This window comes from Brassica rapa, chromosome A09 (genome assembly GCF_000309985.2).
Source record: "Brassica rapa cultivar Chiifu-401-42 chromosome A09, CAAS_Brap_v3.01, whole genome shotgun sequence".
Taxonomy (NCBI): Eukaryota; Viridiplantae; Streptophyta; class Magnoliopsida; order Brassicales; family Brassicaceae; genus Brassica; species Brassica rapa.
This window is the reverse complement of record NC_024803.2, coordinates 25468598-25481252: the sequence shown is the minus strand read 5'-3', so window position 1 is coordinate 25481252 and position 12655 is coordinate 25468598. Positions and strand designations below refer to the sequence as shown.

Below are 12655 nucleotides of genomic sequence, written 5' to 3'. Positions count from 1 at the left end.
ATATGCTACTCAAGTTACCAAAGAATCGACCCCGACATATGTACGTACACTAAAAAGTCATATCTCAACAACCAAAAAGAAATAAGCAATCAAACCATCTCGTTTAGATAATTAACTCAACAAAGCTCCAAGGCCAAGTGGTATCATCTTAAAAACTGCACATACCAGAAAGTTATGGAATTTAGAGACCAAAGATTCTCCAACCCATGTGATTGTGAATTGCGAGTACCAACCAATTGAAGTGGCTGTGGTTTGCCCCAAAACAAATTTGTATAATTCAAGATGTGTCTCTTATATTTCTAACAAGCTCAAAACCAGAGTAAATGTCCATAGAATTCTCAAGTTATTGCCTATTCCCCAAAACCAATCAAACTAGGTCTCGACTTGTCTTATTTGGAAGCTCAAGAGTTCCAGCACTCCAAAACTATTTATGCCGACTAGGACATTTTTTTATCATCTAGAAGCTTTTAGATATGTCTTACCAAGCACCAACATCCAGTGGATCAGGCGGATCATCTCTTGTTCGTTCACACTTGCAATATTTGGAGTCATTTATCATTAATTCTCAACAGCTCTTTCCAAGCGAAATCAGCTATGATTTCGACCAATTATTCAAAACTCAATAGGTTCCCAAGAATCTAACCTACACTCTCAAACAGTGCAGATATAAATCCAGAATCACATCCCTTGAATCAAGTCATTTGATCTCACAAATCTTCCAACAACTAGTTTCTCGCTTTTCTTTGATTTGTTTCCTAATTCATTTTTTAGATCACTGTGCCACGAGCTTATATGAGATCAGTTTATTTTTCATTGTAAATCACTCATTCTTAATCAGAGAGAATTTTATTCTTTTGCCTTTACAAAGTAATCCAAAATTCGATTTTCTTAACACTTGTGTTATTCCTAGTGTTTTCTTAACACGTGTGTTATTCCTAGTGTTGTGATCATCAGACTTATCAAAACTCCCTTTACATAGATTTTCGTTTGTCCTCCACCCCCCCCCCCCCCCCCCCAATGATATCCATTCCTTCAACAGATCAAGAGTGTTATACAACAAGTTGGCTTGCTTCCATATTAACCCACTTCACTTCATCTATCATCCACCGGATTTGAAAGAGAGCATTATACAAACCAACTTTCCTCTCCCCGTCATCCACCAGTGTAATATCATCCATTATACATCAACGAGACATATAAGGTATACCTTACGTAAGTACAGTAGAAAGATTAATATGTATGCCATAATTCTCTGAAGATAAACAGGCTTTCACAAAGACAGTAAATGAAAATGTGTACGGGTATATTTGTAAAGAGCTCGTTTATAATCTGGCTGCAGTGGTGATTGGTGAAGGTTTACAAAATGCAATATGATTATCCAAGAAAAATATGTATTAAGTGCGAATCTATAGGATTAATTAGTAGAAAATGCGAATCATTAACCTTGACCTAGTTCGTTTGGTATATCGTATATGTCGTCGGTTGTTTGACTTAATCCGGGGGAATATGGGAGTTCGAGCCCAAATGAGGAAGTCTCCATGCTGCAATAATTCTTCATTTGTTTTGTATATTCTTTCACTTTTATTGTTTTCAAAATTAATTTGACAACGAGACGATTTAGAGTTTGTTACCACTAAATGTCATGGAGATTATGGCTACACAGGAAATAAATAACAGTCACACTAACAACATGTAAACTACTATATTATGACTATTTAAAAAAGATAACCAGATACGATTTATCTTTCTTAAAAAAAAGCTTCGCCATAGATTTGTTTTGTTTATATCCTATCCAAGTAGCATTTTTAGTATTTAGTTACACAGCGTACAAAATTAGCCAGCTTATGAACGCTATATTTTTGAACCAAACGTCAATCTACCGTCAATTCAAATCCATCAGAATAATAGCTTTGTACAATTAGTCATTTTAACTGTCGGATAGTTATCATTAAAAAGAAAACGCTCTCGACAAAACCTAAAGAACCAAGAGCCGCCGTATCTTAGTCTTCTGCTCCGACGGTCGGTGCTTCTCACCGCCGTCGGGAGCGGCCATGTCTCTCCCTTCTAAATAGGTCTCTGTCTTTAATTTCGGTAACTTGTCACCTTTTTGGGTTTAGTTTCAGATCGGGGTTTATGGATGGATCTGATGATTCTGGTGTTACTCGGATGGAGGTCTGAGGCGTGTTGGACGTGTCGGCTTAGATCTGGTTCTCTTGATGTTGCAGCTTTGGTGTCTCAACAGAGAGAGCTCTTCAGTTCTGTTCCGTCGTCCCTCCATCAGCTGTGTGTATCTCCAGGCAAGGAGTTGAATCATGCTTGTCTATCATGGTTTTTGAGCTGGTCTTAGTTGGTCTTTGATTTAGCAACGGTGTAGCAGTAACGTGGTGGTGTGTAGTGAGCAGCAGTTGGTGGTTATGGTCCTTGAGAAATAGGTTGTTTTCAGAACACCTATTTGTCTCTCAGGTTCAGCGGGGGCTGTCTCCTGCCTTGAAAATAGTGTTTCTCCTGGTCTTCCTTTGGTCTTTGTCTTCCTCATGGCTTTGTTTGCTTGAAGCATGGAGGTGGAGACATGGAGGCTTCCAGCTTATGGTGCGGTTGAGTTAAGCGCTCTGGTGGGTGTTTGTTTCATCCTGGTTGTTGTCTTGAGGTTGTCGAAGAGGTTGGTTGTTGTCATCGTGAATATGAGGTTCAGATGAGGTTTCTGCTCAAATTGTCACATGTATTGTTCGTTGCAAGAATTCCGGCTGGTTATAGGCTATTAAGTCTCTGTTCTTTAATTTATGATAGATTGTCTTTGGGTTTCTCACAAGGAGTATAGGTATTAAGTTTAAGTTCCAGATGTTGGTATGCAGCCCGGTTGTTTGGGTTCTTGTTCCCCTTCTTGGGTTTAGTCTCCGGGGATGTTTCTATGTTCCGCCGGCTTTGTATTCGACTCTTGTATCCTTCAATGTTATTAATAAAACCAGATGGAAAAAAAAAAAAACTGTCGGATAGTTATCAATATTTATTCTTTAACAGAATTATGTCCGCTCGAGTGTTGACGAGTGAGGAAACATCAAACACCTCCTAAGTGAAAGCAAAGCAAAGACCGTTACACGGTGAGCCACATGGTGACGCCCTGGCAGCGTCCTTGCTCACTTCGGTCTCTAGTCTGGACCACTTCGGTGGGGCCAGGATACTCGGTTAGCAAAAAAAAAAAAAAAAAGCAAAGAGCAAAATTTCTTTGGTGGGAATCTAACTTATACATACAAATCATTTTATTTTTCTCTTCTGTCTTTTACTTTTTTCCCTATCATATATTCATTGAACTTTAGTGACACATACTGATATATCTCTATATATATATTTCAAGAAACAAGTCCCGAATTCATACTTAGGACCTAAAAACATACGAGATATTGTTTTCTTTTAAGAGAATAAAGATATATTCTTTGCTTTATTGTACAAGTTAATTATCTTTTAGAAAAGCTTATGGTGACAGACAGTTTCATATGCTTTATACCACCTCTAAGATCTTAAGGGCAATCATAAAGGTAATCATTAATCATATTATTAACCATATTCACACAATCATACATTCATAACCAATTTTTCTTAGCAAAAATAAATTTAGTAGAAAACTATATAGATATTCTTTTAAATCAACTTTACCCACTCTCTTTAACTTGTTTGCTTTCTTTTTCATCCACGTCCTCTTTATCTCTCTTTAATACTTTTTCCACTCTTTTCTTCTTTCTGCTTTTTCTCCTTATGTCTTTCCTCTGCCTGTGTTATTATTCTTCTTTCTTAAATACTTATTTACATTTTCGTCCCGTTAACATGGATTGTTAAATATAAATAAAATTATAAACGTTCAACAAAAGAAACATAACATTTATTGTGCCTTTAGTATTCGATTCTTTCACTAGCTCTTCTCAGTAGAGAGGGAACAGAACATCGTTTTACAACTTCCGAGAGGATATTGAGATTTAAGCTTAAAACATCACTTATTCAACTGAAATGTATATCGAGACTAGTCATTAGCCAAAACAGAAGATTAATACTAATTAACTACTAGCTAGCTACCACAATAAATTTAGTGAGATCAACCCAAAGTAAATTCAAGATTAGGCTTGAAGGGGCTGGTTCCAGAGATGTTTGATGAGCTCATGTCTTCCGATGACATCCTCTCATAACTTGAAGACTTTCCATCTATTTCATTCTGTTAAGTTAAAACCCGAAACAAAACCAATTAGCTAAAAACAGATAGTGTGATTTATAGTTTGCATAGTATGTATGTTAATATGTATATGATAAGTATATGAATGTAAAGTGATCATGGACATGAACTTAAACTTTTGACAAAGAGAGAAAGGTGAAGCTCAAGCAAATATATACTTCCATTAATGTAGTAATTTTTATTCATCCCAACGGTATTATTTATATATTTTATGTTAAGTCTTGATAGATAAAATAAAACTAGATCTGGTCCCGCCCGACCGGGCGGGTGTTTTTTTTCTGTTTACTTAATGTAATTAAATTTTTTTACACCATTATATAATATATCAAAATTTTAATACAAATAATGACAAAAATACATCACATAATACAAATATTGCTGTAACATAATTTGATCACACGGTGGCAACAAAATTGATCATACTGTGATAAGGTAATATAATTTGGACCACATTTCTATTGAAAACCATTAAAATATGATGAAATAAAAAATTATGAGTTAGTATGATATATGAAATAGATAAATAAGGTATAACTTTTACGGAAATTAATTTTTTCAAAGGCTATGAATAAAATCATCATCCTCTAACAAAATCATTATCCTCTTGATTGATATCACGATGTATGTTTGTTGTTGTTTCTTCGTTTCCATTAGATAAAGAATGTGAAATATTGGTAATACCATCCAAGACAGAACGTGGGGGCTTTCTTCTTGTTCAAAAAAGGATGATTTTGTTTTTCATAATCATATATTTTTAACTTTTGAAAATTTGATAAATTTAATTGTTTGTACTTATTATGTTATAGATTCATATGTTTTTCAGGTTTGATTTCGGTGTGTCTTGTTCAATATGATTAGCCATCATTTTTAAACTATGAGATTGTGTTTTTCTTTTATTGTATTTTTATTTAGTTTATTTGGTAAATTAAATAGTAAAGTATCGGAGGTTTAAGTATATTTGGGGTTTTATTAAATTAAATTATAAATATTTTATTTTAAAGTTGAATATAAAGTTCAAATATTTTATTGAAATTTTTGAAAACAAATACATTATTTAGACAAACCAAAAATAATAATGAAACTAAGTTACAAAAAAACATTCAAAAATAGGAAGAGATGATTTTGTTCAAAGTCTACTTTATAAAATTCAAAAAAAAAAATACAAATATTATAGAACTAACAGTTTCATCAGCTAAAACCATTTGTAATGTTTCATCAGCGTAAGTGGTAAAAGAATGTGTAGAATGGGTTTGTACTCGGGTAGAATATATAGTAGAGGGACAATACCCTAGTTGAGAATAAATATCTTTGCTTATTTTGCAAGACATATTAGGCGAAATAAATGAAAAGAATATTTTGTTGATTTTGTTTATTGTTTTTGAAATTATGGTAAAATCTTAATGGTTATGATTTGAAATAGGAAATGATAAGATCTTGTGCTTGTTCCGCAAGTGTGTGGGTCAATTTTTTTAACGCAATACAAAACCCTAAAGTTGAGGAAATATCTTAACCACCCTCGCAAGGCATCTCTTGTTTGCATTAATATTTAGAATACTTTGTTTATTGTGTGTTATTGTGAAACTAACAAAATAGGAGAGAGTAAGATTATATTGGTGAAATTCGAATATTGTGTTTATTGTTTAGTAGTTATGGATCAAATTTTATATATATCTTCTTTGTTCCGAAATTGAAGGGGAAATCTTGTTTAGAAACAAATTAGTAGATTCCGCAAATGTTTCTATTTTTTTTTCCGAAATCTAAGTAGAAGATTGTTGGGGGAGGGAAAAGATTTTCAATTCAAAAATATTAGATTTTAATTAATAATAATGATTATTAATTATTTGGACATATAGAAGTCAGTGGAATATTTCAATATAATAAGGTGGTTAAAAATAAGCTACATACACCACCGTGAAATAAAGTGAATTGAAATTGTTCAAACTCATATGAAAATCATTGTTAGTTTTTCTTAGTTTAATTTCTTATAAAGCTTATATAATTTGATGTTCGTACAGGTTACGTAAGCTAAGGATGGGACTCATATGATGACAAAAAAAAAAGGATGGGACTCATATAATAAGGAATGTTACAGTGTTGATATTGCAGGAGAATTATTTATGCTTGTTCCTTTATTTAATAATATGTAATTGTTTGAGTTATTAATAATATGTTTCTTTCTTTTGTAGTTTGTTTGAGTTATTTTAGGAAAACAATTAATATGTGGAAAAGACAATCATTTTTAGTGTAAGATTAATTTAATTCTCAATGGCATTTGACTGTAAATATTGTGTAACTTTTAGGGTTATTTTTTATGGGTACTTCTCTTTTAATAATAGAGATGTGTAGAAACCAATGCAACACTAGTGAAAGGGATTTTAATGTTACATAGTGTTTCGGTTTATTGTATTATGCAGACTGCAGTACATAATTATGACATTCGTACGAACATCTAAGCTAAGCCTACTTATTGTCCTAAGTACTAGTGTTTGACATTGACACGAATATTTAAATCTATTCCAATTGTTCAGTGGTAGCTGCCATGGTTTTGCTTTTGCCCATATTAGCTTATAAGACAAACTTGGATAACCGCACCTCAAGGCTTAAGCTTTCACAAGTCACAATATGTGCGTGTCAAAGGTCAAAACAAAAACTCATCGTGGTCAATATCAATGGGGTTAGGTTTTTCTTTATTTTTCCTATAAACGTCTAAATAACGAAAATACCATTTGCTTTTGAAAATTCCTAAAGCTAGCTTTAAAGAAAGTCCTTTTTTGGCACCCCTTTTGAGGGTTCGGGTGACTTAGCAGTGAAAGAAATCGACAATGCATAAATAAAATTTATTTAGTACAATATATACGTATATAAACACACACGATTTCGTGTGTTCATAGTTATATTTGCAGAAAGAGATGAATCGTACGTCGACCAAAAAAAAAAAAGAGATGAATCGTACCTCAGAAGGTAGAATAATTTCTGCAACATTATCGATTAGCTTCCCATGCAAACGTGCCTCTCTGCAAAAGCCAACAAAAGCTTAGTAATATGAGAGTATATATACGATTTTGCTTTGAGGAAATAAATAAAATAATCAAAGAAATATTCAAAAAGAGGAAGGAAAGTTAAAGGAAGATAAAGCCCTCTCGTAAAAGGTATTATATATATATATATACACATGTATATATGAACAATGGATCAATATATATCAAGATATGAAATAGTTTTTTTTAGAAAGATGAATTAATGTATTGTTAGACCACCGTATATGTACGTACCCGGAAGAATTGGTCCATCGACCGTTTGATTTCTCTAACGGATTCGTCAATTCATCGGTATCTCTAGATTTTCTATTCATATCGAACATCCAATCGTCTGAGTTATTATCTCCTGAAGATCCATTTTCATAGACATCAGATTGTCCTAAATTACATTATAGAATTAGGGTTTCAGTCACTATGACATTTTAATTATTGAAACGTTGCATAATTACACTACATATAATCTGAATTAATATCACTAACTAACCTGACGACGCTGCTGCTTTGTCGGTTGTCTTCACTGTTCGATACATCTGATATTATACAAAAAAGGTTACAATCAAATTAAAAATTAAAGCGCTTGTACGTAGTATATTGCAATTTAGATAAAGTCAAGAAAGCAAAGTCTTACACCAAAAAAAAAGAAAGCAAAGTCTAAATATGTTTTCTCTGAACCTCCGTATATGATGCATGTATCGAATGATATGGCGATGGAAGAAGACCAAAGAAAGGAGACCAATGTACTGTTGTGTTCGGACAGTTGAATATAGTACAAACCAATATTCAAAATATAAAACACTTATGTATATATACAGACACATTGGAAGATAAAAATAAGAGAGAAAAATATAGAACTATTCAGACACAGAAGCATTCATTGACATTATTAATGAAAGTTTGCGATTTTCATGTACCCATGCATGAATTTATGTGTCTTACCATGGTTAAAACAATGGCCCATTGATATGGAGATGCGGAACCATGGTTAAGGTATAAACATTCCATTTTTTTTTCTCTCTCTCTCTCTCTCTCATTGTGTGTAATAAGACCAAAACTATTCATCATTGAGAAATGATGGTGTTTCTTGTACTCTCCCTTTCTGAGTTTTTATTTTTTTATTAGAACTATTTTCTTTCCTAAGGAAAGATTCATTAATTGGGTAATTATCCCTAATTAGAATGTCCTAAGATTTTGTATGGCTAAGAATATAACTAATTAAAACCAACAAATACTTGATTCGAATAATGATAAGAAACTATAAATTTGAATGTTATATAATAAAGTATAAATTTTAATATATAAGCCAATTAAAGAATGGATGATAAGAAACCAAAGTAGTAGTGTTTTTCTTGAATATCTTAATTTCTACAACCCTCTAGTTCTGTCTCCAACTTTCTATTCTATGCGTGTCAGTAATAGTAATATTGAGTAATTTTGGTTAACTTGTAACAGAACATGTTTATTCTTCCAAGAAGAAAAAAAACAAACTTGAAAAAAAAAGATAACCAAGTCTTGTCTATCGTCTATAAGGACCATCAGATCCAGCCAAGAAAAAAAACAAGATATTTTTTTACATGTATGGATTGTTTAATTTACATTTTTTGTTTTGTCTAAACTCATCCATTGCATTATTGGTGAGCAAAATTCGGATTTAATTAATATTACGAATAAAGAAGGAAGGATCAGAAGAAAACAAGAGTCGATCTGACTCGAGTGAAACTCTGATTTAAGGAAGTCACCGAGTCAAATGCATCGATACCCGAGAAGCTTATTATTTACCTAATTATAATATATAAAATTATTTTTACTCCCACTAACTCTATACTTATATTTAAATATGTGTTTACATAATACTCATCTAATAATTATTTTCTTAGTGACAGAATTTTACCTGTAAATGGGACTTAACATGAGCCAATGTGAGATCTTTGACATCCATAAGCTCAAGAACAGATTTTGGTGTTGCTCCTAATTAGATTCATGTAAATAATTAAGAAACAATAAAATGATTTAAGAAAAAAAGGTAATTAAAAAATGAGAAAAGAGATAAAAAGGAACATACTTTCATGGCCACCGAGTAATTCAACGGCGTGAACGAAACGGGCATGAAGAGTGGTTGTCCATCGCATCCGAGGAGCTCTCATGCTTCGTTTAGCTGGGAACCTCGGCATGAATCTCGCTCTGTTTAGAGTCTGATGATGATTGTGGTGATTAGGGTTAACTCTACTGGTACCAAAGCTATTGTTGTTGATTCCGGTGGGAGTCGGCGAAGAAGAGGGAATTAGAGATGACGGATCGAAAGGGAAACACGGAGGAGGCCGGTGATGATGATGTGGAGGAGGGTTTTGGTATAGAGGGATTCCTCTTATGGGTCTTAAGTGAGTATTAAGGTCATGAGCAAGAAAACCTTGCAAGTGTTGTTGTTGTTGTGTCGGAAACTGGAAAGAGGTGAAGATTTGTTGATGATGACGATGAGAGTTGTTAGAGAGTGAGAGATCTTCTAGTGGATGATGATGATTATTGGTTGTTTTTGAGCTGGAATTAGATACGAGAGAAGATGTTCTTGAATCAAGAGCTCTTCTCCAAAACCCTAAGTCGAGCTCCTCATGATCTTCTTGATCTGTTGTTGGTCTTCTTCTCTGCCACGTCGATGATGGTTGGCTGTTTGGAGGACTTATTTGTAAGGATAAGTCAGGCTGAGCAGGAAAAAGCTCCATGGAAGAGAGCTTTACTTCTCGTTTTCTTTAAGAGATTCTTCAGTCGGTTTCCAGAGATATGATGAACCCTAGTTCTTGTTTTCTTGAATCAGGATGCAAAGACAAAAACACTTTTTTTTTTATTGTGGGTAGGGTAGAAAAAAAGGGAAATGAGGATGGGATTTCTGGGTTTTGTTGAGAATGTTGTTTATATTGTTTGAGGTTAAGTTATTTTTGCAGAGATTTTTGAGATATAGAGAGAGAATAACAATGACAAGGCAGTATGTAGTGAATGGTTGTTTCTTTTGTGTGAAGTATATGTAAGAAAATGACACTTGAGTGAGTGTGTGAGAGAGAGAGGAGAGAGAATGTGTTTGTGTGGACATGGGGGGCTAGCGGAACTTAGGTTAAGAAAGGAGAAGAGAAGCAAATCGTAAAGAAAATGGACAGAGAAAATAAGGGAAAAAAAACTGAAAAACAAATAAAATCAAAAGTGGTAAATGGTAAATAAGGCTTTTTTTGTTCTTTTTTTGTATTCTTTTGTTTTCTTTGGAGGAAAAAGTAAATTCTTTATTTGTGTGTCGATACCATTTTACTGTTCTATTCTTTATTTACATTCCACCTTTTATCTTCGCTTTTCATTCCTCTTTTTATTTTCTTCTTTCCTAAAACCAATAAACTCCAATAATTAAATGAGAATTTTCAAAAATATAATTAACTAGTGCATAGTTTAACGAAACTATGGTTCTTTTATTTGTGCTAATAAAAATATTTAGTAATGGCAGTTAAGTCTATCAAATCAGTTAAGTTATAACAAAACAAAATATTCCTTATTAAAAAAAAAAGACCCCTACGCAATTCTAAGAAAATAGAAAATGTTCTAATTCGTTTTGAAATAATGTGATTTTTATATGAAAGACTCCATTGAATGTCTTATCGAAACGTAAACTAACTAAAATATCCATCACGTGAAGAAGAATGTAAAAGAAGTAGAAGAAGAATAGAAAGGTGAAAACTTTGAAATGGTTATCTTTAACATCCCACACGCTCTCTATATGCTCTTCTTTTAACTGAAACCCAAGGTAGATTTCTCCCTTTTATAAACCCTAATTAAATTCATTCCAAAAAGAAGCATATAATTTTTTGAAAATAAAGGTTTAAATCACAAAAGAAAGGGAAGAACAATGAAAAAGATGAAAAGAGAGTAACGAAAAGGAAAAAAGAGGAACAAAACAAAGTTTGCTTGTTTTAACTCGTATGACTCTCTTTCACATGATTATCACTTTTCTCTTCTCCCAAGTCCCCATGTTTCTTTCCCTTTCATTTCTAAATTATACATTAATGATTAAAATCTCTTACTACATTGAATAATCGGTTTTATTACTTTGGTGGTGAAATTAATCTAACATCAACCCTGTGCATGACTTCATTTGTGCAACTGCTATTGTTATTATCGTAATATAAACTATAGTGACATATACTAGTGCATGTATATGATTGATGACCGTTCTGAATTCTACGAGTACATCATCTTAATCTTATGTTTTAATTATTCTTTAGTTTAATAAAATTAATGATTAATTTTAAAAATCTCATATATATGTATGTAAAAGACATATTCATATATAAAAGATATATGCCACTTTAATTATCCCATTGATTTAAGTTTGAAATAATTTATATATTTTATGAAATAATTTGATTATTTTAACAATGTGCATCATTATACAGAAAACCCTTTAAAAAGAAAAAAGACCTTATACAGAAACAAGTTATTTTTTTTCTTCAGAAAATTGAATTAAAATCATTGACATGTTAATGTATTTGTAACAATTATCATCAATTTTCACCGTATTTGAATATTAATGGGGGTGACGTAAACTACATGTTATATACTATGTTGCAAATTAAAATCTTATTTGAAACTTAAAAGAGAATTTTCAGAAAATCTTATTTGAAACTTATATACTATATACAAGGACTGAAAAGACATAGTTTACCTACCGACTTTAGTCAATCAAGTTGGTACTAAAGTTGCAATTTCCAATGTTGAATTTTAACGCGAACAACGGTGTGGTGTTTTTCCGTAAGAACAATCGAATGCTAAAAAGGCCAACGCCAAGACCAAGCCCAACCCTAGGCCTCGTTTAAAATTATAATATTCTCTAGCTTTCAAAATAATGAAATAACGCAATTTTGATCTGCGCAATTTTGATCCACGCAAACTATACAATGATTCTTCAATTTTACACATACAAATATATGTTTTACATGTTTAGTTATATATAATTTTAATATTTAGTTCCTCGTGAATGATTGATGTTTTCGATTTTGTTATTGTATTTCGAAGACTGACGTTTTAGAGTATAACTAATGCACTTGTCTTTAAAAGTAAAACAATAAATAAGATATAAAAAAAAAAACTAATGCACTTGTCTTTAAAAGTAAAACAATAAATAAGATATAAAATATGATTGGTAAACTTTATTTAACTAATGCACCTGTATTTTAGAGTATACCTAATGCACTTGTATTTATTATTTTAAAATGTGAAATAGTTAAAACATCAAACATTTGTATCAAAGGGAATATCATATGACTAATTGTTTAATATTACATTTTCAAACACAACAATTTTATAGTTTGCATACAATAGTTTAACTTTTTTTTTCAAATTTGTCAGTGATATATCTCTTATTAAAAAA

General features: G+C 32.1%; 1 protein-coding gene and 1 long non-coding RNA gene across 3 annotated transcripts; one reads left to right on the top strand and one right to left on the bottom strand.

Moving 5' to 3' along the window:
- The first annotated feature begins 1930 nt into the window (after positions 1-1930).
- LOC117128119 lies at positions 1931-7160 on the top strand. Its single transcript, XR_004451294.1, has 2 exons — positions 1931-3098; positions 3214-7160. It is a non-coding gene; the product is annotated as an uncharacterized LOC117128119 (long non-coding RNA).
- Positions 3853-12329, bottom strand: LOC103840172 (probable transcription factor KAN2). 2 transcript variants are annotated; one of them, XM_009116652.3, is made up of 6 exons: positions 9317-12291; positions 9146-9222; positions 7742-7787; positions 7492-7636; positions 7173-7233; positions 3853-4201 (listed from the first exon to the last, which is right to left on the bottom strand). In XM_009116652.3, exons 1-6 carry the CDS (start codon positions 9969-9971, stop codon positions 4085-4087), a joined length of 1101 nt encoding a protein of 366 aa, XP_009114900.1. In that variant the 5' UTR covers positions 9972-12291; the 3' UTR covers positions 3853-4084. The 2 variants fall into 2 exon arrangements, with proteins under 2 accessions (XP_009114900.1, XP_009114901.1); XM_009116653.3 differs by having other exon boundaries at positions 4020-4201; positions 7492-7603; positions 9317-12329.
- Between the last annotated feature and the right edge of the window lie 326 nt (positions 12330-12655).

Coding starts and splice junctions, on each gene's coding strand:
- LOC103840172 (XM_009116652.3), bottom strand. CDS start 9,971: ATGGAGCTTTTTCCTGCTCAGCCTGACTTATCCTTACAAATAAGTCCT. Junction 9,223..9,316: donor ATTACTCGGTGGCCATGAAA/GTATGTTCCTTT, acceptor GAATCTAATTAG/GAGCAACACCAAAATCTGTT. Junction 4,202..7,172: donor AAATTATTCTACCTTCTGAG/GTACGATTCATC, acceptor TTAACTTAACAG/AATGAAATAGATGGAAAGTC.